Source organism: Sus scrofa, chromosome 14 (genome assembly GCF_054392235.1).
Source record: "Sus scrofa isolate SSC_HxYL_T2T_F1_AM1 chromosome 14, Sscrofa_HxYL_maternal_Yorkshire_Landrace_v2.0, whole genome shotgun sequence".
NCBI classification, from domain to species: Eukaryota; Metazoa; Chordata; class Mammalia; order Artiodactyla; family Suidae; genus Sus; species Sus scrofa.
The window spans coordinates 32,672,298-32,699,618 of NC_139396.1; the positions used below are offsets into that span (position 1 = coordinate 32,672,298).

The 27,321-nt window shown below is 40.9% G+C and overlaps 1 protein-coding gene across 7 annotated transcripts in view; it reads right to left on the reverse strand.

Annotated features, from left to right (window-relative positions):
- The window catches only part of CCDC25 (coiled-coil domain containing 25), a 39,411-nt gene extending 12,693 nt beyond the window's left edge, over positions 1 to 26,718 (reverse strand). For 2 of the 7 annotated variants that reach the window (XR_014825656.1, XR_014825655.1), the window contains exons 1-7: positions 26,586 to 26,681; positions 21,655 to 21,702; positions 16,933 to 16,972; positions 11,842 to 11,893; positions 6,224 to 6,299; positions 901 to 1,004; positions 486 to 688 (exon numbers count right to left, since the gene is read on the reverse strand). Coding sequence is in view for 5 of the 7 variants with exons in the window: in NM_001243572.2 (NP_001230501.1) it covers positions 486 to 688; positions 901 to 1,004; positions 6,224 to 6,299; positions 11,842 to 11,893; positions 16,933 to 16,972; positions 21,655 to 21,702; positions 26,586 to 26,613 (551 nt within the window). In the remaining 2 variants the exon portion in view is untranslated. 7 annotated transcript variants of the gene reach the window in all.
- Positions 26,719 to 27,321: the final 603 nt, after the last annotated feature.

The window sequence follows — 27,321 nt, forward strand, 5'->3', positions numbered from 1 at the left end:
GTGTAAGTAAGAGGAACTTTATTATGTAAAGGAATAAAATGGTTATCGGAAGATGTTAATATTCTGCTACTGTTTAGCCTTCACATTTTGGCGTCCTCCAAACAATCTGTAAATATTTCTTCTAAAAACTACCTAAAAAGGATGATCTTTTATGTAGACCTATTTACATTATCAGATCATCAGAATTTCTGCACCCCCGAGGACAAGGAGCAAAGTATTCATTTGCAAGAACGAGATGGAGTTCTGCCTAAAGTTAAATGCTATGTCAATTGTTGTCAGCACAAGGCAAATTCAAAGTGCTGCTTTTTTGGAACTTTCTGGAATCTTTTTCACCCCTAAACACTTCTGATCCGTGGTTGACTGAATCTGTGGATGCAGAGGCCATGAATATGGAAGGCGAAATGCATCATTAAGGGTTAATCCCTGATTAAAATCAGCAGTAAAGACTCTCCAAGGATAACACCAAAGCCTTAGCTCAAGCGTACCTAAGTTCATCCATCTCCCTCTTCTTCTTCATCTCTTCTTTCTCTCTCCTTTTCATTTCCTGAATCTGGGCTTTCTTCTCATTCCTCTCTTCGCGGTCTCTGCATTCTTTCTCTGCTTCTAGGTCTGGGAACCGCTCCATTTTGGTCTTTTCTAACCGGTTCAGAATCTCATTCACTTTCTTCTCTACTGTCACAATTTTCACCTTTGACAGAGACAGAGGGAAGAAAACCACTGAATCTTAATTTTATGATTCCTCAGCCGCCCACCCCCCGCCCCCCGGCCTCGGACAGAGGCCTTCCAGGGGCTTAGGGATCCAGCTTGGTTCCCTTTAGGAAACATACATCATGCGGAGCCCTCACAGCACAGACAGGCAGCTGCTCAGTGGCAGGGCACCGTGGTGATGTGCACACTTACGTCCTTTTGCCTGTGAAAGCCTATCTGGCCCACATCCATGTCAGCTGTTTTCTTCAGGTTAGACCACGGGGTATAAACCACATTGACGTTGTTCATCTTGCAGCCTGCAGGGAGGGACTGGCTTCAACAGGCAGGCGGGAGGATGCCCAGCGCTGCGTCCCCTTACCCGTGACTAAGTCACCGTAACCCCCCAAAGGAAAAGGCTGAGAAAGAACAAGTGCTTCAAACCACTAACAACTTAGAAAGAAAGACAAATCCAACCATCTACAAAGGCACATGGTGAAGCCAATTAAAAAGTCAGGCAAAAGTACTCTAGAGATGGGTTTCAGGGACTTTTGAGACTCTCTAAAATGGAACACAAAATGTACGTTTTTCAAGAGAAAAGGACCACACAGGTTTCCTCAGATTCTCAAAGAAGCACTGACCTAATACAAATCAAGCAGCAAGATAAAGTGATCTGAGAGCCCCAATTCTATCCTGGCCCTACCACACATCAGCTATGTCACTTGGGGAAAGTCCCCACAGCTCCTGTAACTGCATCTGAAACACGAGGAAACTGGACTAGTTTCGTAGAGTTTTTGTTTTTCATTCCTTTTAGCAGTGGAACCTCTTTTACCAAAGAAAACAAATCAAAGTAATCAAAACAGAGATGCATGAAAGGGGTGCGGGTTCCTGGTTCTCTCCTCCTCCTAGCCGCTCACCTCCTCCACATTTCATGTCTCCCCTCCACCCTGGCCAGCCTGCCAGGCAACTCTAAGAATCACAATTTAATCACTGGTCCAGTGCTCTCGAAGGCCCTTCCAAATGAGATGGCAATACATTTCAATGTTTATTAAATCATCACTTACACTGGGGAAATCTGGTGAATACACCTTACCTAATCAATCAAAGTTAACCTCACCAAGAATCAGGCCAACGGGCAATAGGTGCCTCCTGACTCTAACACACGAGACTTCACTTCTGTAGTACTCCAGCCAGAAAACGGGTAATGATCCTACTGAACAAGGAAGCATCATACCACCCAAAGTGGTATCTACTCCAAAATTGTCAGTATCTTAAAAGACAAAGAAGTGCCTAGATTAGGAGTTCCCACCGTGGTGCAGCGGAAACAAATCTAACATCCATGAGGATGTGGGTTCAATCCCTGGTCTCGTTCATTGGTTCTAGGATCCAGCATTGCCATGAGCTGTGGTGTAAGCTGCAGACATGATTTAGATCCTGTGTTGCTGTGGCTGTGGTGTAGGCCAGCAGCTGCAGCTCTGATTTGACCTATAGCCTGAGAATTTGCATATGCTGGGAGAGCGGCCATAAAAAGTAAAAAAAAAAAAAAAAAAAAAAAAAGTGTCCAGATTAAAGGCGAGACTACAGAGATATGGCAAGTGAATATAATACATGATCCTGGATTAGAAGAAAAAAAAATTCTATGACGGGATGGTAGTGGAATAATTGACAAAACTTACGCATGAACTTCATATCAGACAACAGTATTCTATCCATGTTAAATTCCCTGAATTTGATCACTGTAATGTAGTTACTTAAGACAATGTCCTTCTTGGGACATACTGAATAGTCACGATGTCTACAATTTTCTTTCAAATGGTTCCGCTTAAACAGTCAATGATGAGTATGTTACACAGAAGGCAAACAAATATGGAAAAATTGTTGAATCTTTTGGTGAAGGGCATTTGAGAACTGTATTTCTTGCAACTTTTTGGTAGATTTGACATATTTTTCAAAATTTGGTTTAAAAAAAAAACAACAAAAAAAACTCCCTTTGTGAGCCACTGTGGGAAACACAAACATGGATCAGATAATGGATCCTGCCTTCCAAGATTAAAGAAGGAAAGATAAGCACACAAATTATTTTATTTAAAAGTAGACACTTTCCAAGGGCTTAATCTCCAAAATATACAGACAACCCATACAACTCAACAACAACAACGAAAATAACCCAATTGAAAAATAAGCAGAAGACCTAAATAGACACTTTTCCAAAGAAGATATACGGATGGCCAGCAGGCACATGAAAAAATGCTCAACATTGCTAATTATTAGAGAATGCAAATCAAAACTACTATGAGGGGAGTTCCCGTCGTGGCGCAGTGGTTAACGAATCCGACTAGGAACCATGAGGTTGCGGGTTTGGTCCCTGGCCTTGCTCAGTGGGTTAACGATCCAGCGTTGCCATAAGCTGTGGTGTAGGTTGCAGACACGGCTCGGATCCCGTGTTGCTGTGGCTCTGGCATAGGCTGGTGGCTACAGCTCTGATTCGACCCCTAGCCTGGGAACCTCCATATGCCGTGGGAGCAGCCCAAAGAAATAGCAAAAAGACGAAAAAAAAAAAAAAAACCTACTGTGAGGTGCCACCTCACACCAGTCAGAATGGCCAGCGTTAATAAGTTCACAAATAACAAATACTGGAAAGTGTGTGGAGAAAAGGGAACCCTCTACACTGTTGGTGGGAATGTAAATCGGTGCAGTCACTGAGGACAACAGTATGGAGGTTCCTCAGAAAAGTAAAAATAGAATTATCATGTGATCCAGCAATCCCACTCCTGGGCATATATCTTGACAGAACTATAATTAAAAAAGATACACGCACCCCTATGTTCACAGCAGCACTATTCACAATGGCCAGGACATGGAAACAACCTAAATATCCATCAGCAGATGAATGGATTAAGAAAATGTGGTATATATATACAATGGAATACTAGTCAACCATAAACAAGAAGGAAATAATGCCATTCGCATTAACATGGATGTAACTGGAGATTCTCATACTAAGTAAGTCAGAAAGAAAAAGACAAATACCATATAATAGCACTTATATGTGGAACTGAAAATATGGCACAAATGAACCTATATACAAAATACAAACAGACTCATGGACACAGAGAATAGCCTTGTGACTGTCAAGGGGGAAGGAGGAGGGTATAGAATTGACTGGGAGTTTGGGGTTAGGAGATACAAACTACTACACGTAGAAAGGATAAACAACAAGGTCCTACTGTGTAGCACAGGGAACTATATTCAGTCTCTAGGATAGACCATGATGGAAAGAATATAAAAAAAGAATGTATCTACATGTATAACTGAGTCACTTTGCTGAACAGGAGAAACTGGCACAACTTTGTTAATCAACTTTAATAAAAAGCAAAGTAGACACTGTCAAATGATACTAAAAAGACACATAAAAAGCACTAAGATAATTCAGAGAGGGCAGTAGTCAGTCAAAGCTGGAGGAAGGGAAAGTCTCCATGGGAGAGTTTAAGTTCCTTAATTCTTAAAGCTCAGCTTCCATATCTATAAAATGAAAATAATATCTTAATTCAGTAGGGCTGATAAATGAACAACTTGGAATATCTCTGGAACGGTGCGAGGCATGTACTTAATAGTCAATGTTAGCTATTTTACTATTATTACAACTTTTGCGTGGGCCTTGAATCTTAGCTTGGATCTAGACATGTAATGACTGAGCAGAAGGACAAACTGAGAGCAGAGGGAACAATATAAGCAAAAGGCACAAGGTAGGGAAACAGCAAATATTGGCTTTGACTGGAGTGTGAAATACATGTAGGGAAACAAAGCCCTTGGTCAGATCAGAGGTGCTTAAATGCCAGCTTAGGAAGTTTGGACTTTTCTGCAGAGACAAGGGGAGGGGTGACAGAAAGTGTCTAAGCTTTCAGAAAGTTTAACCTGGCAAGAGATTATATCATGAATTATAGAAGAGGCTGACCAGATGCTGCGATGATAAACAGCACTGAAGGTGGTCAACCAGGCAGGAAAATATTTTAATGGCACAGTAACGCAAATGGAGTGTACTTAGCAAATGGTCACGGCAAAGACAACCTGCTTCACTCCTCAGCACCCTCTGCTATGGACGCCTGGGAGTGAGACGGGGGCTTAGCTCCTTACTCTCCAAAGGCAGCTGTGCCTAAGGAAGGCCGAAGAGAAGGGAAGAGTGATTCCCGGTCACAACTCTTCCTCTAGAGCTGGTCAGCTAGGAAGAGATTAAGAAGACAGAGGCTGGGCCAAGAACAAAGAGTCCTGAGCTCTTTCAATAAAGTCACATCCATTAGCCAGGGGCATGGGAAGGGGTCAAGGAAAAGAGAAAGAGGTTGCAACACACAAGGAAAAGAGGATAATGATAGTTTCGATTTTTATTATTTTTATTTCAATAACCAAAGAGCTTAACTGGAAATCCCAGAATCTCTGTTCTACTCATAAAAATGGAATGTCCTCAAACTAACTGCAAATACAATGGCTCATGGGGTTGAAAATGAGTGGCTCTACAAGACAAGACTTCCACTTTCTTTGGTGAGGTAGGTACCTGACTCAGCAAAGATGCCTGAGTTAGACTCAGGAAATATGATCTAAGGGATGGGGATGAGGGTTCGCTGTCCAGCTCTTATCCTGTAATCGCCAACCCCCGGTACCCACTACTGGTTGTGTGTCTGCCCCATGCTTATCTTCTATGCAAATGCATTTTTTTCCCCCAATGCTCTGGATCATCCCTCAACTTCATATCAAACCAAACTTTCCTCTCCCCTATCAAGCATGTCCAACAACTAAAATCCAATCCTCTAGCTCAATCATTCTTAAAAGAACGCCATCTCCTGGCTCCCCACTTTAACCCTTACCTCCACTCCATTAATTGCCTTCCTAACCTATACTGACTATGTACAGTAGAAATAAATAAGTGCCAGGCCCAGTACTATGGGCCCTACCTAAAACATTAGGCCAATTGCCTCAACTCTTTTTGCATATTAGAATTACCCAGAGAGCATTATAAAAATACCAATTCTAACACATTACCTCAGACCAATTAGGTAAGATTCTCTGGGAGATAACAAGATCAAAGGACTTGATATCTTCACAATTTACAGGGAGAAAAAAGGATGTAAGGAGAGAAAGAAAAAGCAGGAAAGTAATTTGGAGACTTGGGTTCTGGAACCTAATAAATAACAGAATTAAAGACATCAAACAAAGCTGTGAGATGCATCTCTTGCTTAGCTATTAACATAACCTAATTTCCACAAGTCCTTCTACAGAAAACCTTAAGGGTAGGCAGTTCTAGGTAACTTTCTATTCAAGGTAAGAAAAACAGGGGCCATGAAACATGAGAGGGGTGGGGAGATTAGTTTTCAGTTCTCTGACCAGTAGCACAACTGCCATCTTAAAGAACAAAACAAGGGAAAGGAATATTATATATTCTTCTTTTGACTCAAGCCAAAGTCAGTAATAGGTTCTCTAGGGTGTAATCCATTTCAGATGCACAGAACATGGGGCTAATTCTGAAAACTCTTCTAGGAAGACTGACCTTGAATGCTATTGGCCTTCACAAGGTGGGCACAGTCCATCAGTACTTCCTTTGGGATGTCTTCTATTTTCTCCCCCTGAAACACAAAAATAAACCAAATGGTCCATTACTTTGTTACTGATCGATACTGGAGTACTTCCATAGGGCTCTGTTACCTTGTGAGGAACAATTTTATTAAAAGCAGGGGCTCTTTAATCTCAGACCATCAAAAAATGAAGTCCATTATGGAAATGTTTACTTAAACTAAGAGGAGGCAGTAATATGGAAAATACTTGTATTTAATAAGTGGGGGGGCGGAGGTTTGAAAGAAAACCACCAAACTATTAACTATGTTTATGTCAGAGTAATTTCCCCCTCTTTCTTCTCACTCTTTCTTTTAGAAACTTTGTGAGGCAACAATGTCGACTTTTGAAATAGGAAGGCTCCTTAGCTAGTCCTTACGACCTCCATCTCGAGAGACACCTTTCAGTTTTGGGGTCTCCATCACCTAGTACATTACCTAACGTTGGCATTAATCAGGAACCGAGCTCCTGATGTGTTAATCTCCCACCATAAGGGAGAAAAAATAATGTTCATTCTCTTTACAGATACGGTGTCAAAGTCAAAAGCTGAATAAGCAAAGCCATTCCAAAAGAACAAAAATATCTTGGCGGCAAGAGCTGGTGGAAATCACCCCAGCACTGACTGCTACTAGGCTGGGATTACAGAAGCACTTCCACCTGGGAATGAAATCTTTTACCTACCTAAGTATTCGAGTTTTGGTTTTTTGTTTTGCTTTTTAGGGCCCCATCCGCAGCATATGGAAGTTCTCAGGCTAGGGGCTGAATCAGAGCTGTAGCCACCAGCCTTCACCATAGCCACAGAAACACCGGGTCCTTAACCCACTGAGCGAGGCCAGGGATCGAACCTACATCCTCACGGATACTAGTTGGGTTTGTTACCAGTAAGCCACAATGGGAATTCCTATTTGAGATAAATTAAGTTTATCCCATTATGTTTCTAATTTTTTCCCTTATTTTAAATGTTTCAAAATGGCAATCTCTCAAATACCTAAATTTTGACCAAAATATAAGCGATTTAAGTTTTGTCAATACTTTAACATGTCTCATCCTGTGAGAGCCCCTGACCGCTTAAACAGAAGATTCTGAATTTTCCACTTTGATAACACAATGTGTCATCATGAGTATCAACCAATGCACTAAGCTATAACAGAATGATGGTGCGGCCTTCAGGACTTCTAAAACACACAGAAGCTGACTGACCTCATGCTAAATGAATCAAATGAATAATTAAAAAGCAAAACAACAGGAGTTCCCTTCATGGCTCAGCAGAAACGAATCTGACCAGTATCCATGAGGATGCGGGTTCAATCCCTGGCCTCACTCAGTGGGTTAAGGATTGGCACTGCTGTGAGCTGTGGTGTGGGTCACAGACCTGGCTCGGATCCCGTGTTGCTGTGGCTGTGGTGTAGGCCAGCAGCTACAGCTAAGATTCAACCCTTAGCCTGGGAAAATCCATATGCTGCAGATGTGGCCCTAAAAAAAGCCAAAAAAAAAAAAAAAAAGCAAAACAATAGCTACCACTTTTCAAATACCCACTTTTTGAGTGTTAGGTACTCTAAGTAAATCACCACATGAAATGGATTAATATTATGCTCATTTTACCAATGAAGAAAATGAAGCTTATTGAGGGTAAGTAACTGGGCCAAGTCCCCCCACATCTAGTGAGTAATAGAGCTGAGAGGTGAACCCAGGACTAAAGTCACATGCTAACAACCGGCCCAGGAGTGTGGTGTTTACAGAGTTCTTGCGGAAACATATAGTTGCTTGGTCCATGATATCAGGCCATATCCCAATAGCCCTTCTTACCACCTGGAGCTATCACTATTCCTAAAGCAATCACCTCTTCTTATTCTACTTCGAATGTAATATTGGCAGATCTACCCCCACCCTGCACCTGCCCCAAAATATTCAGCTTAGCATTATGCCTAAAGTCAGAGCAAATCAACTCTGCATGGAGAGTCTAAGGCCAGAATTTTGACTGTGGGCTTTTTGCCATCTATGCTAATGAGATAAGAAACCTCTTGGTAAATGATTTTTCTATGGATTTTCAAAAATCAAAGAAGTCTATGGGGGAAACCACTTGCTGGATATTCATGATCTTCAAGGCTTGAGTTGAATTGAACTGAATTCAACAACAAAAAAAGAAGGAACACACAGTGCTTAGCAGGTGTCAGGCATTATTCTAAATACTTCAGTTATGCCAGCTCATTCAATCCTTACAACAACCTAGTGAGATGGGGACTGTTAGCTCCCTTTTACAAATGAGGAAACAGGCACAGTTAAATAACTTGCTCAAAGTTGCACAGCTAGTAAGCAGCAAAGTGCCAGGATTCAAAGCCAGCCGTCCATCCCCGCAGTCTGGAATCTGAACCACTCAGTTTCACTGCACCTCTAACACTTTCTTGCTACTTACAAAGTACAAAGGGCTACAGTATTTATTGCAGATCAACCAAGTAAAAGTTCCTTAAGGGACACATATATTTATGGAGCACCTTATGCGCTTCCAAAAGAAAGTGAAATCAAATTTCCGTTCAAACAGGTATTAACTGGTGGTAATGTGAACTTGGAACTACCACCATTATTTCCATTTTCTGACACAGCAGAACCCAAAGGAAAAATTTTAATCTGAACCAAAAGGAAAACTGGTAACACCATACGTTATTTTCTCTAAACTTAAAATAGTTCCAAAACGGCAAGAAGTTGCCTAGGAAAATTCAGAATTTTTTTTCCAGCACAAAGTTCACAATCTTCCTCTTCTCTTTCATAATACAGTTCTCAAACATACAATTAGAATAGGTAAACACGGGGTGGAATGTTTAACCTTGTTAGCAAATTAAAAAGCAAATATAAACATAATGAAGTAGCCTCTTGTACTCTGACATTAAAAATGATCAAAAGGTTGCTATTTTTAAGTTATAAAATCCCCAAAAGTTTTTTGAAAAGCCGTGTTTCAAAAACATAGGTATTTATAAAAAAATCTAAGAGCATGACAAACATCCTGAAAAGCATGGGGTGGGGGTGGAAAGCAGCTTACAAGTAACTTTGAAAACCAGCATTTTGAAAGACAACTATAAGGCAAAACCCCAAAATAACTGCATTTGATAATGTTGTTACTTATGGGGATACGGATTAACAAATCTGAAAGCACTTCCACATATACTGGATTCAAATAAGCAAATGATGGTGGATGATGGGAGCCAGGTTTCTCACCGTCTGAGGACTACATAAGCAAGGAAGGAAGGTGAGAAGGGCCCCTGTAGCAACAGATTCATCCAAGACGTCAGTAGGGGCTCATGTTTAGCTAACTGTAGATACAGAAACATTTATTCATACAAATTACTAACATGGTCAGTATACACACACACACACACACACACATTTCCTAGCTCTGTCACGTGAGAGGGTTTAGAAGCAATGAGCACACCCAGGGTCCAGGTTTTGATTTCTAAAGCCCGTTTCCCAATGAAAGGAACCAACAAACCCTCATAGACATGCAATACACATATTCACCACCCAGAAAACATACACTCACACCCACAACACAAAAACCACATAAACCCACAACCACACACACTGCGAGAAAACACACAACACACTCAAAACCATCACACCCTCAACACTCACAGCCACACCACACCACACCTCGCGTCTACTGATTCTAGGGCAGGGGCAGGGAAAATAGAAAGTGAGCCTGAGGCATCTTGGAGTGTCAGAAAGTAAGGAAGTGCTCAAAAAACAAAATGACAGGAGCAAGTCACAGCAAAACAAGAGGCACGTAGAAGGAATCAAAGCAGGGACTACTTTAGCAACAAGATAACACAGTACTGGATCATAACCCGAAGCATAAAGTCAGTACATGAGTCATACTGATATAAGGAAGTGACTGAATTAAATACATAGAGAAGAAGAGATAAATCTTCCTTACAGAAGAATTCCAAGTAATACATGCAGATACTCCCACTTGAGGACAAAGACCTTAATTCTATCCCCTCCCCCTTGAGTACAGGATGGACTTAGTGACTTGCTTCCAAATAATAAAGTATGGAAGTGGGGAGAAAAGCAACTCTGGAAGGAAAATCTGGCAAACATTACCCTGGTCAAGAGATCAAGGTTAATATCATCGGTGCTAAGTCCTGTTAATGCATGTATCCCTGATATGACAGACAAAGAACACCTCACTTCCATGCTCTTCTTTTCCCAAACCCTTAACTCCAGTCATGAAAAGATAAAAAAAAAAAATCATAAAAGAAAAAAAAAATCATGAAAAATCATGAAAAAAAAATCATGAAAGGAAAAAAAAAAAAAATCAGATAAACCGGCACTGAGTAACAGTCCATACTATACCTGACTAGTACTTCTCTAATTGTCAAGGTCATGACAAACAGGGAAAAGAGTGAGAAACTACCACAGACCAGAGACTAGGCAGATATGACAACCGAAATGCAATGTGGGACCCTGGACTGGATCCTGGAACGGAAAAAGGACATTAATGGAAGAATTGGAGAAATCAAAATAGGGCCCGGAGGTTAGTTAACAGTGATGCACCAATGTTGATTTCTCAGTTCTGGCGAATCTACTGGGGTGATGTAAGGTGTCATCAGTGGGGAAACTGGACATGGAGTACAGAGGAACTTGTACTACCTTTGCAGCTTTTCTGTAAATCTAAAATCATTCCAAAATAAATACTTTTTTAAAAAGCAGGAGTTCCCGTCGTGGCACAGTGGTTAACAAATCCGACTAGGAACCATGAAGTTGAGGGTTCGATCCCTGCCCTTGCTCAGTGGGTTAAGAATCCGGCGTTGCCTTGAGCTGTGGTGTAGGTTGCAGACGTGGCTCGATCAGATCCCGCGTTGCTGTGGCTCTGGCGTAGGCTGGCAGCTATAGCTCTGATTAGATCCCTAGCTTGGGAATTCCATATGCCGCAAGAGCATTTCCATAAATGGCAAAAAGACAAAATAATAATAATAATAAAATAAAAATAAAAAGCAATACACATAATAATTACCTATACCCTATGATTCAACCATACAAAATCTAATACATGGATGTCAAGACAGATTGGAAAAATAGTGGTTTTATGTACTAGGGAACTTTAAATCTTCCTCCTTTACTGCAATCATTTTAAGCCTCTCAAAGAAGCCCCTGATAACGAGGACCATGTGTCCTCAGTGAGGCCTGAGAATCACAGGAGTCTCAGAAAAAGGAACCACAACATGGTCTCCAGGGAGAAGACAGAGAGTCAGAGTGTCAACTAAAAGGAGAGGGAGAGAAAGCAGAGACGACACACAGCACACCTCGGCTAGTGGGACAAGGCAGTGCTTCAGGCTGGGAAATGTGTGCTGTGCTCCTTCCAAGCCTCACAAATCACCAGAATTGCTCTGAGTGGTTTTCGGGGCCAAGGGAAGACACTGCTTCATTTGCTAATTCTTAGACTACTGTACATATTTATTACTATAAGCAATTTTTATTTGCCAAAAAAAAAAAAAAGGATAGAGGACCAGATATGATGCTCATCACTAAAGAAAAAGTCACGAATCCATGTTTAAACCCAGTTACCTTATGTAATCGAAGGTATACATGAGCCGAGGAGAGTTTGTCCACATGAAACCTACAAAGAATGAAAACCACTTTTAGCGAGAGGTACAAGACAACCATCTCCTCAGGCCACCTGCATTTAAAGCATCGCAATCCAAAAATATTAACTCTGTGCCTACCTCATTCTAAAATACTACGGGGAGCAGAAAACACAGTCACTGCTTCCAAAGGGCTCACTATCAACCAGGAGAGTTGAGAAAAACATGACAAGTTCAGATGCTGTATGAGACTAAGTGCCAAGATGCAGGGAGTGGCAGTCATACATGCCCTGGGAAGGGGGATTTTTTTAAGTCAGAAAGAACTATCAGTGACCCATGGCTTCATCAGTGAACTGAGATTTGGTGGGTCCCAGGCTGAAGCACAGGACTTAGAGCAAACACAGGGAAAGGAATTTTAGGTGAAAAGAGAAGGGGATGAAAGAAGGCATCAAGACTCCAGGGCTACAGGCCTAGGAGACTCACAGGACCACTGACAGAAACACCTTCCAGTTGAAGAGGGAGCCAGTTGGGGGTGGGGGGGGGAAGATGACAGGTTTTAGGACATCCTAAGTTCCAGACGATGGCATAACAATCCAAAGAGAATGTCAACTACAGAGATGGAAGAGTCGAGTGAGAAACAAAGACGGTAAGCAGATTACCATGGGTCAGACCAACAACTCATCCAGCCTTGTATCCGATGATGACACTAATACATGTCTTTGGAAAAGCATGGTGACTGCCCTTCATGGCACTGTCCTAAAAATATTCCAAATGCCCTCCCCCCCCGGTTCCTAAATCTATCTTTCATTAAGGCTTTATCATTCACCAATTTAATTAACTCTTTTAAAACTTACTTCCTTTTTCACTGAGTCCAACATTTGGGGATATCAAGTTTTTCACATTTACAACTCACCAAATGGAGCTGATCTCTCTTTCCACACCCAGAGCTGCCTCCAGATGCTAGCAAACAACAGTAACGCCCTGCTGTCACTTCATGCTTCTGTTAACCTGAGTCACTGATTCCTTACTCCTTACCTTTCCAGACTGAGGAATGTCCAGTAAAATCCTAAGGCGACATCATCACAATCCATTATGTATTTCTCTAGACATTTTCTCAGCATTAATGGATTTTTTAGAACCAAAAATGGTTACGCACTCACACTCAGTGCAAGATGTACACTGTGTGATCCTATACAAGAGTTATGATTATGCTATTCCTAATGCCCCCTTAAAAAGGTTAAGCATCTTGCTAGTCTCTTTGGACACAGACAAAATTTTGGCAAATTAGGATGACTCTGGGTTTTATTCCCAACAATTACTGATAGCCAGAAATGAACAGAACATCTTAGTTCGATTTATTTTTCTCCTAGGGGTTCATTTACTCATTTGCATTCCCATGTAAGAGACTCCTACTGATTATCGTCTTTGGCTTTGCATTCTCCACCCAGAAAATATATTTTTTGAAAATGTGGAGATTATATCTCATTACCCTCTTTCAGGATCTTAAGGAAATACCCCAGTAAGAGCAAGCTCAATCGAGAAAACTGCTCCCACTCAATTTGTTTTAAGCCAGTTCTTTATTTACAACTCCTTCTGACATGCCCTTAGGAGCTTGACTGTATTCTGATTTTCCTTAAAGGTCTCTGATGTGGACTTTCCTCAAAAGAAATACACAAAAGGTTATATATCTATTTCATACATCAGTAGTCAAAGTACTAAAACACACCTGGGAACATCACTGCCCATCTACATTAACTTCAGGCATGACATTGTCCTAAAAATATTCTGTGTACACCTCTACAAAGGACAGGGGGATGTATGGTCTGCGGGGCTTTGGTTGAAATGTAAAACAAACAAACAAAGCCAGCTCTGTAGACAAACTATTTTGTTTCCTTAAAAAACCATCCCAAACCTCCCCAAATGCTCGCTCCAAGTTTAAATGATGTCCACCAGTTCCCTCTCTTCCTTGTTTCTGTCCTTTTCCTGCTTAATCACGATTACCCTCTACCAAATGCAAAGACTAAAAACTTGAATCCATGAGCATCCCTGACCCAAGAACACAGAGATGCAGGGCACCCCAAGCTGGGTGGTCTAACTCCTCTAGGTGGGGTCTCTGGGGATACTACTCATTAGGGAATGTGGAGGCAAGAGTATAAATACACACTCCTTCTATTTTCCTTTTTTTAAATATGAATTTAGTTCTATTGTCCTTTAATCCTAGAAAAATTCTTTGCTTAAAAGCACCTCAGGAGGCTTTATGGTATAAACTCAGATGCTGGTGCTCACAGAGGTTAAGTTCCAGAGTCTAGGTCAGGGTGACCCAGGAAAATCTGCACTGGAGTGTAGATCAACTGACTCCTTCTTCACACACCCAGGAATGTTTCCAAGATTGATGGTTTATGAAGCAGAACAGGTTCATAAATTCAGGGCTATTCCAGCTCACATCAGACCCAGAATAGCTTCTAGAAGTAAAAGTCACCAATTCTGACCACAGGCGTTCAATTTCCAGACTATGAAAGAGTGTTGAAATGGATGTCCAGGCTATAGAGAGCCCATCTGGTAAGAAGCATTCCAGAAGGCAGTCCACTTTATCAAGTCTCATGAGGTGTAGGCTGTAAATTGGAAATATCTCTTCTACTTAATTAAAAAAAAAAGTCATATAAAAAGCTGTAGTGAATTGATTATCATGGTGCATCTGAATATGCAACCTTTCCTCTGCGGGTATTTCTGCCCCAAACCTTACAGCAGATGCAATCATTCTAATCTCCTATGTGACACAGATCTGGAGATCTTTGAGCTCTAAGGACAACTAAAATAATCCAATTGAGGGTGACAGGTGCTCAAAATGGAGATGATCAGAATGCAGTTATTGTGAAATGTCCAGCAGAGATCATTTCTAGACAGGCGGAGGGAGTCAATTAGAAAGTCAGCATTTGTTGAACACCTACTATGTGCCAGGTCCAGGGCTGGGTAGTGGGGATGCAGCGATAAACAAGGCAGGAGGATCACCATCCTCGGAGGGCTTATAGTCTAGGGAAGCTCTCAATCCAGAAGCCCTGAGCAGTGCAACCTACCCACTGAGGTAAGGGGGTACCAAGCAGTGTCCATTTTGGTGACATATCTTGAGTTTACAAGACAGGCCACTGTACTGGGAGAGGGGGCCAAAAAAAGAGACTCTAAACTTCCTCAGGTTTCTAGTGCCTCTGGGTTTCTGGACTGTGGACCTCAGAAAGAGCAGACAGTCAGAGGAGTATTTCCACTGGGGTTATGAAGTGGCCCCTTCAGAATGAGGTAGGATGGAGCCAGAGAGATGCCTTTCAGTGGGTGCCTACAGAAGTCTAAAGATGGCTTAAGTTAGTCTCTGGGCCATATTTTTCCTACTAAATGTCCAATGCTGTACACCTTACTGAAAATCAATCGGTTCTTCTAAAAAGTGGCAGCCTAGGGAGTTCCCACTGTGGCTCAGCAGTAACGAACCTGAGTAGTATCCATGAGGATGCAGGTTCAATTCCTGGCCCCACTCAGTGGGCTAAGGATCCCGCATTGCTGTGAGCTGTGGTGTAGGTCACAGATGCAGCTCGGATCCAACGTTGTTGTGGCTGTGGCGTCGACTGGCAGTTGTAGCTCTGAGTAAACCCCTAGCCTGGGAACTTTCATATGCCGCACATGCAGCCCTAAAAAAAAAAAAGGTAAAAAGTGGCAGCCTAAACTGTCACTACAGGGAATTAAGTGAAAAGTCTGGGCCCACACTTGGAAAAAAAAAGCGGTCCCGAGAGCTTCAGCAACAGCCTGCTAGGAGAGGAAACAGTGACCTAGAACTCCAGCTGGCTGGGGCCAGCACCAACCAGAGCGGATCTGTTCAGGGTCTTAGTTTCCTCATCTGAAAAATGGGCATAATAGTAGTAACTATCTCAGAGCTGTCGTGAAATTAAATGTTATTCGTGGAGATAAACACATAACAGTACCTGGCATGTAGTTATTGTTCAATAAATATCCATCATTACTATCTCTAAAGCAAACTGGATCTGAGTGCTTCTCCCCAGGGCCAGCATTTGGGAGGTGGGTGTTGGGAGGTGTGGGGACCCTGACCTGCTGTAGAGTAGGTAGAATTAGGCTCTGGGAGAGAGACAGGGAAAGGGTCAGAGGGAAAGCTGGAAGCTGCAGCTAGAAAAAGAAAGCAAACTAAGTCTGACAGTGTTACACGCAAGAATCTGTGAACTCCTAACGGGTTCTGGGTCTAAGTGGTAGAAAAAGCCACATGGCACTCCAAAGCGGTTAGAAAAAGAAAATAATCTCAAATGAAAGGGTGTTTGTGCATTTGTTTTGGTGGTGGTGGTGGGTTTTTGTTTTGTTTTGTTTTGTTTTTTGTCCTTGCCCAAAGCATGTGCAAGTTCCTGGGCCAGGGATCAAACCTGCACCATAGCAGTCTCCCAAACCACTGCAGTGACAAGGCCAGATCCCTAATTCACTGCACCACAAGAGAACTCCTGTTTTGTTGTTTTTTTTTTTTTTCAGACTGGGTTTGGTGAGAGGCAAAATAAAATTATCCTGGAAAGAGGTTAAGAAAGTATATATTATTATTTTTTTAACTTCCATAAATTATTTTAGAAAGAGTGGGCAGGGGCTGGATCAAGCCAGAGTTAAACTCTTTGTTGAGAAGACAAAGGGAATCCAGTCTGTGTTTTCTTCAAAGCTGGGTCTGGTCAGATGCTCAATCTATTCCATCTACCCAGAAGCTTGTATCTATTTTCTTCACTGCTTCTTGTGAAGCCCTCATTCACACACTCAAGAAGAGTGGTCTGATAACTTACTCCGAGGAGAAGCACAGGAGGGAAAAGCAAACCCATGTTCCAGACCTTTGAGGTCACGGCGAAGATCCAGCCCTAAGACCTCATTCCCACTTTACACAGGAATTATAAAGGAAGCGAGCTAGCAGTTGGCTATTTACCACTGAATATTCAAAACCAAAACACAAAAGCACGAGTCTTAGTTTCAATCACAGGAGCCAGTGGCTGGCCAAGTCTAAGAAAGTAAATAATGATCCAGAAAAAGCAGGGCCAAAACTGTTACTTACCAAATATCTTCAGGCCAGCCATACTTGATCAGATCTTCATCTGCAGAGAGACAGAAGAGAACAAAGGAAAAACAGAAAACTGAAGGTCTTAAGAGATAAAAATCTACTATGTATAAAAGATAACCAACAAGTATATATTGTACAGCACATAAAATATAAACATTATTTTCTCATAACTTTAAATGGAGTGAAATCTATAAAAATAGTGAATTACAATTTTGCACACCTAAAACAAATATTTTAAATAAACTATACTTCAATAAAAACCAGATAATACAATTTTTCCTTTTGGGGGGGGGCGCTTTTCAGGGCCACACCAGGCTAGGGGTCCAATCAGAGCTGCAGCTACCGCCTTTACCACAGCCACAGCAACACGGGATCTGAGCCACGCCTGCAACCTACACCACAGCTCACAACCATGCTGGATCCTTAACCCACTGAATTAGGCCAGGGATCAAACCTGCATCCTCATGAATACTAGTCAGATTCATTTCCACTGTGCCACAATGGGAACTCCTAAAATTTTTTTAAATAAAATTTTAAAAAATTTTAAAAGAAGGTTAAATGAAATATTCAGAGTTTATCGTAAGTTGTGAAGGGGAAAAATACCAATCCTCTCCACAAAACTTTTTATCTCCCTTAATGGAGAAAAATAGTAATTCAGAAAGGCTATGATGATGAAAATACCAAAAAAAACCCTGTAAAAATACTTTCATAATTGGGCAATTATAATTAGTATATTTTATAACACTTATAATTTGAAGTTCGGTATATTTTTATTTGAAGATAAAACTAACACTGACAAATCAGAGCAGCTTTGATATTAAATGATATCTTAGAAAACTGATTCACTATAATAATACTTTTATGTTAAAATGATTTTGCTGGAACTTTAAAATCAGTGGATTGCGTTTTCTTATTTTTTAAAAAAAAGCTTCTCAATTATAAAATTGTAGAAAAGAAGAGAATAAAACAAACACCAGAACTATAAAAAAGAAAATAAAAATCACCTAAAATTCTGTCTCATATGAAAATAAAAAGAGAAGAAATAGCCAAAAGTTAAAGTAATTGTCTCTGAGGGTGGAACATGGGTACTAGCAAAGATGGGAGATGGGGTGGGAACTGATTTTTTTTTACCATAAGCTTTCTGTTGTTATTTGAATTTTTAAACTATATATTTGGTAGAGAAAAATAAAATAAATTTAAAAGTTCTTGGAAACAATGACTACTTGGTTCTATCACACGGACAAACTTCTACTGCTGACATTTGAACTTATTCTAATGATAAATGCTTTGGTAAATATTTTTTTTTTTCTTTTTTGTCTTTTTGTCTTTTGTTGTTGTTGCTATTTCTTGGGCTGCTCCCGCGGCATATGGAGGTTCCCAGGCTAGGGGTTGAATCGGAGCTGTAGCCACCGGCCTACGCCAGAGCCACAGCAACGTGGGATCCGAGCCGCGTCTGCAACCTACACCACAGCTCACGGCAACACCGGATCATTAACCCACTGAGCAAGGGCAGGGACCGAACCCGCAACCTCATGGTTCCTAGTCAGATTCGTTAACCATTGCGCCACGACGGGAACTCCTGGTAAATATTTTTTAAGTAAATATATTCCTGATTATTTCCTTAAGATGTATTTCTTTTCTTTTCTTTTCAACAGCACCCACAGCATGCAGAAGTTCTGGGGCCAGGGACTGACCCCGCACCACAGCAGCGATGTAAGCTGCTGCAGTGACAACACAGATCCTTAACCCATTGAGCCACCAAGGAACTCCTTTAAGGTGTATTTCTCAAAGGTGAAGTGTTCATTCAGATTGTATGCATGTGGGAGTTCCTGTAGTGGCTCAGTGGTTAATGAAACTGACTAGGATCTGTGAGGAAGCAGGTTCAATCCATGGCTTTGTTCAGTGGGTTAAGGATCCAGAGTGGCCGTGAGCTGTGGTGTAGGTCACAGACACGGCTCAGATCCCACATTGCTGAGGCTGTGGCATAGACTGGCAGCTGTAGCTCTGAGTTGACCCCTAGCCTGGGAACTTCCATACGCCCTGGGTGAGATCCTAAAAAAAACAAAAGACAAAAAAACAATATACATCACTTCAGAAAGGTTATCTCTATATCTCTAATAGACACATTAATAATTAGTAAGTTATTGTGCTTAACACTGAAGCATTATTTAAAATATTAAAAACAACATTAAAAATGGTAAAATGATTCACATATGATAATTAAAAATGTACTCAAGGAGTTCCCATTGTGGCTCAGCGGGTTAAGAACCCAATGTAGTCTTGGGAGGATGCAGGTTTGATCCCTGTCCTCACTCTGTGGGCTAAGGATCAGTGTGGGTGGCAGATGGTGCTTGGATCTGGCTGTGATGGTGGGCCTCAGCTGCAGCTTCGATTAGACCCCTAGCCTAGAAACTTCCATATGATGCAGATGTGGCCTTAAAAAAAAAAAAAAAAAAGGGAAATGTAAAGTATAATCTATCTAACTTGAAAGAGTATTTGTCTTCCAGAAAACCAAAAAGATGACAGAGTACCCTCTTGGGTAACAGTACTTTAGGCATCTGCAGACTCTGAGTTTCCTGAATGGTTTTCTACTGGCTTAAGTGAGAAGCTGAGCAAATAGCCAACAGTTAATCAGAAAAAGAACCTTTTTGCCTCATTCGGGCAATGCTTCATTCCCTGGTGACACCTGCTGGCTAGTAAAAAGAACACACCTTGAAAGCTTTTCAGTGAAAATAAATCACTCAAAACTCATTTATGTTCCATCCTGCCCTTAGTAAAATCAAGGCTGTGAGAAGTAAATGTGATGTGCTATATGCACTAGAGAATAGGCTATTTTAAAAATGTAATCACTGTTCTTACAAAGAGACTATATAGTATATGTAACTATAAACACATAACTCTTTTAATACAACTACTTACATAGTTTTATATATTATATATATAATTTATCACTGTTCTTTAACATCTTTTAATTTCATTAATATTGTTATTTTATTTATTTATTGAATTTATTTCATTATTTCATGAATATCAAATGGGGCCTTATTTATTTCATTAATTTCAAATGTTGCATAGTGAAGAATGCTACACTTGTCTTTCTTAAAGGATTAAGTTTAAACTGTCAGTAAAAACTACACCTAGAACAGATACGGATGGTTTTAGAAAAGGAAAAAAAAAAAACACCTGAGAGTTAAAGAAAGCCAAATGCAGTGAATTAGGCAGCTCTCAGACTGCAGAGACACCCAGCCTGGAGTGTTCCCGGGGAAGGAGGCAGTTTTGGGGAACTACAGAGCTCCAAAGATGAGAACCACTGCCAACTTGGAGTCCTCCATGGGCCAGGCACTCTCCCCAGCTCCTTCATTTAACTTTCACAGCTCTGCAAGGTGGAACCATCCCATGACCCTCCTCTTTCCCTACCCCCGTGAGATGAGCAGCTGTGCGTTCCAAGCTTGAAGAAGAGGATTTCTGTCATTTTCTGCAAGCTCCTTTGCTGCAGTTCTTTCCTCTCTCACCTCAGTGTTCCACACCCTGAGGGGTGGTGCTGGCAGCACCCATCTCCCTTGATCAAGAAAGCAACTTCACTTTTGACTCTCTCCTCACTTGTGCCATCAAAAAGGTGATCCCCTTAAGCAGGGTTTTGGTTGTGAACTTAGGTCAAATTCATTAGCGGGTCCAAAAATTAATTTAGCAGGTTAGGACTAACTTTTAAAAAATGAAATAGGAGTTCCTGTTGCGGCTCAGTGGTAATGAACCTGACTAGTATCCGTGAGGATGTGGGTTTGATCCCTGGCTCCACTCAGTGGGTTAAGGATCCAGTGTTGCCATGAACTGCAGTGAAGGTCACAGACACAGCTCGGATCCAAGTTGCTGTGGCTGTGGTTTAATCTGGCAGCTGCAGCTCTGATTCAACCCCTCGCCTGGGAACTTTCATATGCCACGGGTGCAGCCCTAAAAAAAAATTAAAATAAAATAAAAATAAAAATGAAATAAAGCATAGAGTTCCTGCCACGGCACAGTGGGTTAAGAATCCCACTGAAGTGGCTTGGGTTGCTATGGAGGTGCGGGTTCAATCCCCGGCCTAGGGCAGTGGATTAAAGGATCCAGTGTTGCTGCAGCTGTGGCTCAGATTCAATCCCTAGCCAGGGAACTGCCATATGCCACAGGTGCAGCCATTTAAAAAAGAAAGAAAGAAAGAAAAATGTAAAATAGAACACAGAGCACATAGTATGGCTAATTCAAATGTGTCCATCATTTAGCTATAGGAATGTGCACAGTATGAAATAAGGTGTTTCATTCTGAGGAGAGGGGTAAAGGAAACTTGAAAATATATTTCAAGACTCAAAAAGAACCATCTTCTGCCTCAAAAAAACCAACAGATGTTTCTCAAATGAGGTAATATGTACAGAAAATGATCTTTTCAAAGTCCAAGCCACAGATTCTTTGTATCTGATGAAAATTAGCAAAGGTTAACCTCTGATTCAAATCACCCTAAATCAAACAATACCACAAAACTCTTGGTAAAGTAAGTTTCTAATCAGCAATAGGTAGTCCAATTAGCTCAACCATTATTTGATATAACAAAATTCTAAGAAAGGTAATCATTTGGAATTCCTTATAACAGGTTAGTGGTAGTTAATTGAAACAAATCATGGGGAAAAAAGGCAATTAACACTTACCTGCTGGAAATTTCAAAATCAAATGCTTTTGAAAACTTACTTTCATATTTATCCTTTCCCATGTAAATAGTGTAAGCAGATGAGTTAACTAAGACAAAACAAAAATAAGAATTAGTTAGATAACTGCATCATCAACAAAACTGTTTCATGGGAAAATAAGTGACAAATGCTTACTTAGATCAGGGGTTGGCAAAACATGGCCCACAGGCCAAATTTGGCTCTGTTTTTGGACGGCCCTTAAGCTAAGCATGATTTTTACATTTGCAAAGGGTGAAAAAGCAAAATAAACAAGAATAAACTAGAGAGACTGTACGTGGTTTACAAAGTCTAGAATATTTACTATCTGGCCCAAACAGAAAAAGTGTACCAACCCTTATTAAAAGTGGCTACTTCGCTACTTTCTCAGGGATATAGTTCAACGCAATTCCAGTTGAGTCCTATACTTTTGCCTTCTTCAAAATAGTTAAAAAACAAAAAAATCTACGACCAAAATCCTTCACTTCAACCATTTAAAAGTAGGTTCCTATATTCAGGGAAATTTTATTTTTCATCATTTTATTTAGCTATATTCTAGGTGTGCTGCAAATTACAACAGGCTCCCTATTACATTCAGGGGAAGCACTGCTCTCAAGCTTCTTCTATCGGTGACTCTCAACTCTGTTTATACACTAGAATCATCTAATTATGCCGCTGCGCCACCTAAGACTAATCAAATCCAAATTTCTGGGGGTTGGGTTGGGGCTTTTTCAAAGATCTCTTTTTACAGCAATTCTAATGTGAAGTCAGTATTAGGAACCACTACTCTAAGTCAAATTAACTCTTCTGGGCATGGCTCACCTTAGAAATAACATTTGCTCTGCTGAGCTAGTATGTTTTAATGTGGGCATCTTTCAACTGGAGTCAGTTAGGTTTCATCATGGAAATTCTAACTGGGTCCCCGTTTCCAAGCTAGTCTACTTAAAACCTGTTAGATCCCATTTGGATCTAGACAACTGAATTAGTAGCCACTGGGCCTGGCAGACAGGTGGGCTGGGCAGTCTGCTGGCTGTCACTCCAGAGGAGGGAACTACCACGGAAGATCAGGGAGCTGCAACTTTTTAATTTGCAGATTCTTAAATTCTGCAATCGCCTATATTTTCAGTAAGGAGAAGCTCCTTAAATGATCATAGTTGCCTCTCTTGGGGATGGAAAACTTCCAATTTCTTCAGTTAGCAGTTATGATGACTACAGTCCACAATTACTTGGAAGTAGTTGAGAGATGACTTTAAAGGAGAGAATTTTGCATTAGTTGACAGAAATACCTGTCCATAATTGAGCATTATATTAGCTTGATAAGCCCTTTGCATAGCATATAACAAATGTCAAGTGCAAGAATACAACCAAAAAGTGTTTCAGATTCTCTCTGTACACTCAGAGCATTATTATATGTACACACCTTCTTGATCCTATAATGTCACCTCTAAGAGTATATATCCTACTAATCAATGCTCCATCAAACAATGATTCTTTTTACAACATAAACACTCATTAAGACCAATTAAACACACTATAGAACACCCATAAATAAAATACCACATATCCATTAAAAAGGGTAAGTGAAGAAATTAAATAGCAAGACAATATTTTTGTGTATCTCTATATAGTAAGATTAAATTTGTGAAAAGTAACTATGTATACATAAATGTGTTCACATGTATATTTTAATCCATGCACCCATTTTCTTTATAGTATGGATGTATATATACATTTAACTGTTAACAACAGTTACCTTGTCTACTTGCTTACAAAACATATAGATGGTTTTGGTAATCAGGTAAACAAAGGCAATTTTTTTTTTTTTTTTTTTTTTGCCTTTTCTAGGGCCACTCCCATGGCATATGGAGGTTCCCAGGCTAGGGGTCTAATCAGGGCTGTAGCCATTGGCCTATGCCACAGCCACGCGGGATCCGAGCTACATCTGCGACCTACACTACACCACAGCTCACGGCAACACCGGATTCTTAACCCACTGAGCAAGGCCAGGGATCGAACCCGGAACCTCATGGTTCCTAGTCAGATTCATTAACCACTGCGTCATGATGGAAACTCCCAACAAAGGTAATTTTTTAAATGATTGGAGTAAATAAAGCTGTCTCTGCAGGACAAGCTATCTAAATTACTGCTAAGAGAATGACAGCTGAGTTTGGATGGCTGACCTATAAAATAACGTGATCAAGAACATAACTGCTGCGAGTCTGACGGGCATTCTAAAAAATAATTCTTCAACCGACAGTGACATGAGAGACAAAGACTGAGCAACTGCTCCAGATTAGAAGCTAAGGAGTAATGAGTGACAACAGAATGCAACAATGATTTGTAATTTTCCTTTGTTATAAATTCATTACTAGGACACTGATGAAAACTGAATAAAAGCTGAGTAGGTAACAATATTGCTGCAATGCTAATTTCCTAATTTTGATAAAGACGGGTGTCTTTTGATAGGAGAATATCCTTGATCTCAGGAAAAACACCTGGAAGTATTTAAGGGTAAAAATGCAACTTACTAACAAATGGTTCAGGAAAAAAATGTGTGTGTGTGTGTGGAGAGAGCGAGAAATGGAGAAAGAATGAGGAAAAGGAAATAAGGCATATATGGTAAAACGTTAGAATTTGGGGATACAAAGAGAAGGCCATAAAGGAAATTTGTTATTGTCTCTTGTAGCTTTTCTGAAAGACTGAAATCATGTCAAAATAGAACAAATAAAAAAGCATGATTGCTGAGCAAGAAGTCTGAATTAAGGTCCCATTCATGTTAAAGAGATACAAGTTAAGTTGAATTATTCTAGTACTTTTGTTACTCTCACTCAAATAATAAAGTTGATTAGTATAGGAACTAGTCATCTTGAAGATACCTATTTTGGGTACAGCAACCAACCCAACTTTAGAGGTGATGTAATAATTTCATAATTTACAGAAAACTCTATCTTGAGACAGATGCTATGAAAAGGTACTGAAGTGAACTTAAGGCATGTGCAGGTATTTTGTGGGTCCATAAATCAAAGGGTCTTGAATTTGACACTGGGAATATAACAAAGCTAATGTTTCATTATTCCATTATGAGAGCATAGAAGAATAAAACTGAACAGATTTTAGTCAGCAATACTGATTTTAAAAGGAAAAGAAAAACTTCCTATTGAAATTTACTTCCTATTTAAAAAAAATTTTTTTAGGGAGTAAACAAAGCTTGGCTATCCATATGAAGTTATTTCCTACAGTTTCTGTACGTTCAAGTTGTTTCCTGTATTGGAATATGTACTTTTACTACTATCTTACTGAAAAAGTAGTAATTTTTCCATTAACTTTACATCTTTAAAGCTGGATAAGTACAGATTTATTAGATTTAGAGGCCAAATATGTTCTGATAGGAATCAATTCTGATGTTATAATGAAAGACAATGAGGAAAAATATGATCCATAAATCTGCCAAAGCACTCACTTCTACTAAGGCCACCTGTATGTATATGACTACTGCTCAAAGAATTTAAAGTCGCTTTAAGGTGAATACAGCTAGCATTAAAAAACATTTAGTACCAATGTGTCCTGCCTATATATTCCATTCTTGGATCTGGATAAGCACATTGTTGGGCACTCTCATGAATGGAAAAACTAAAAAGAGATGCTGGAGTTATATGGCAGAGGGAACAGAAGAGAGAGAGAATGAAAATTCTATTGTGGAGGAGTCTATAACAATTTTTCAGGCTAGTGTGAATTCTGTTTCTAGTAATTTTTATAATGTGGGGAAGACAAACTAAACCTACAGAGGCAGAGAAATAACTTACAGCATACTGTGGAAGCCTACACTACTGAGAAAAATAAGGCATGACAGTGTGATAGATTAGGAGGGGCTGGGTAGGAGGGGGAGGGGTCTGTGAGTTACAACTCTGGGCTTCAGTGTCCTTATCTCTAAAGAGCAAACACCATGGAGCTAGTTTCACTTAAATCTCACCTTTAACTAGGCAAAGAGAGTAGCGATAAATAGGGAATGTGCTAGAAATCTAAAAATATCATTCATTTATTCAACGAGTATTTATTGAGTAACTATTACAAGCCAGGCACTATGCTAGAGAAACAAGGAGCTTCTGTCTCTGCCCTCAAGGGACTTAAACTCTAGCTCAAGCAAAGCACATTATAATACTATATGGTAAGTGCAATCCAAAGGTATACACGGATGTTAAGGCGGGTACCTGAGGAGGAATACCTAAGAAATCTTGGGGTGGAAACAAGGAGGGAAAGGCATTTGGAAAAGATAGGCCAGGACGGTCTCAGGGGAAAAGCAGTTAAGTGGAAGTTGATTCTAGGAAAAGAGAAAAACAAAAGCAGAGAAATGAAGACATAGCATTTCCTGGGAACTAAACACACCCTTTCCTTGCCTGTCAAATACGAATCAGAAACATTACCATATGTCCCTTTTCAAGTCCCGGGACAACAATTCTGCCCAGTGAGAGGCTGCCTCGCCATTCCGAGGTCTTCTTATGGCTCTTTGTAGCATCCAGGCCCTAAAACCCTTTCCTAGAAGGGTAAGGCACACTTCCTGTAAAGCAGAGTTGTTGACAGGAGTATCTTTCCTTTCTCTAAGTGGGTAATTACCAAGCAGCAAGAAGACTGACGGTTACGTAGGTGGATGGGGAAGGGGAGTTTGGGGACGGGGGTGCGAAGAAGTCCACAAACTCTGCCTAATACCAGGTAGCGAACGGTCTTTCCGATAGAGGGAAAAGAACGACTCACGGAGGCAAAGCCAGTAGGGGGCATGGTCCTTCTACGTCCCCCAGGCCCTGACAATGGGGCACACTGAGAAGACTAGGGAAACAGTGAGGGAAGGGGTATCCGCTGCCGAGGAGGCGCTTAAGGACCAGGCTCAGCCGCGGCCTGGGGATCTCGGCTTCGGAGGCTGGAGGTTAAGCAGGGACCCGGGAGGTCGCGGCGCCCACTCACCGCTGCTGCTGGTGAAGTAGAACACCATGATCCCGGCGACAGCACGGCGACTCCAGCGCAAACTAGCAACTCTCAACTCTGGAAGCTCAGAATACCGGAAGCGTGGAGGCCCCGTTCACCGGAACTCTTCCTTGCACTTCCGGCGGATGTCCAGTCGCGTCATAACGCCTGCCGTCGGCACCATCTTCAATCTGGTGGGGAGGAGGTGTCGGCTCGCTTTGGGAGCTCGGTTTACTCGGGAGTTGAGGGAAAGAGGGTGGAGCCAGCACAGTTGATGGTTGGATGACATTGCGGGAAAACTCCGTCTTCCGAAAAAAACAAGCCATTGTTTTCAGAACATCTTCCCGTGGGTGGTCAAGTCTTGAAGTTCATCTATTGGTTTGAACTACCTCTTCTTACCCGCAGAAGGACTTCCTGAGAGCAGAAACTCGACTTCACAGCTAGGTGTTCACTGAGCCAACCACGGTACTTGGTACTTAATAGCGGCTCATTAAATTTTGAAGGAACCCAAATTCCTTCGCTATTCTCATTCTAGCTCCACCACCTGGGCACATTTGGTGTTGCACTTACCTTAGCTGCATAGTGAAAATAGAGCAGCTAATTCATAGGTTTTTTTACCCCCCTAGGGTTTAGTAAATTAATAGACTTAAAGAGTTTAAAACAGAGCACTCTACCAGAGTTGTTAGTGATATTCTTTAGAGGTAAAATGCTTCTCTTTCTCTGAGTTTGGACTTGG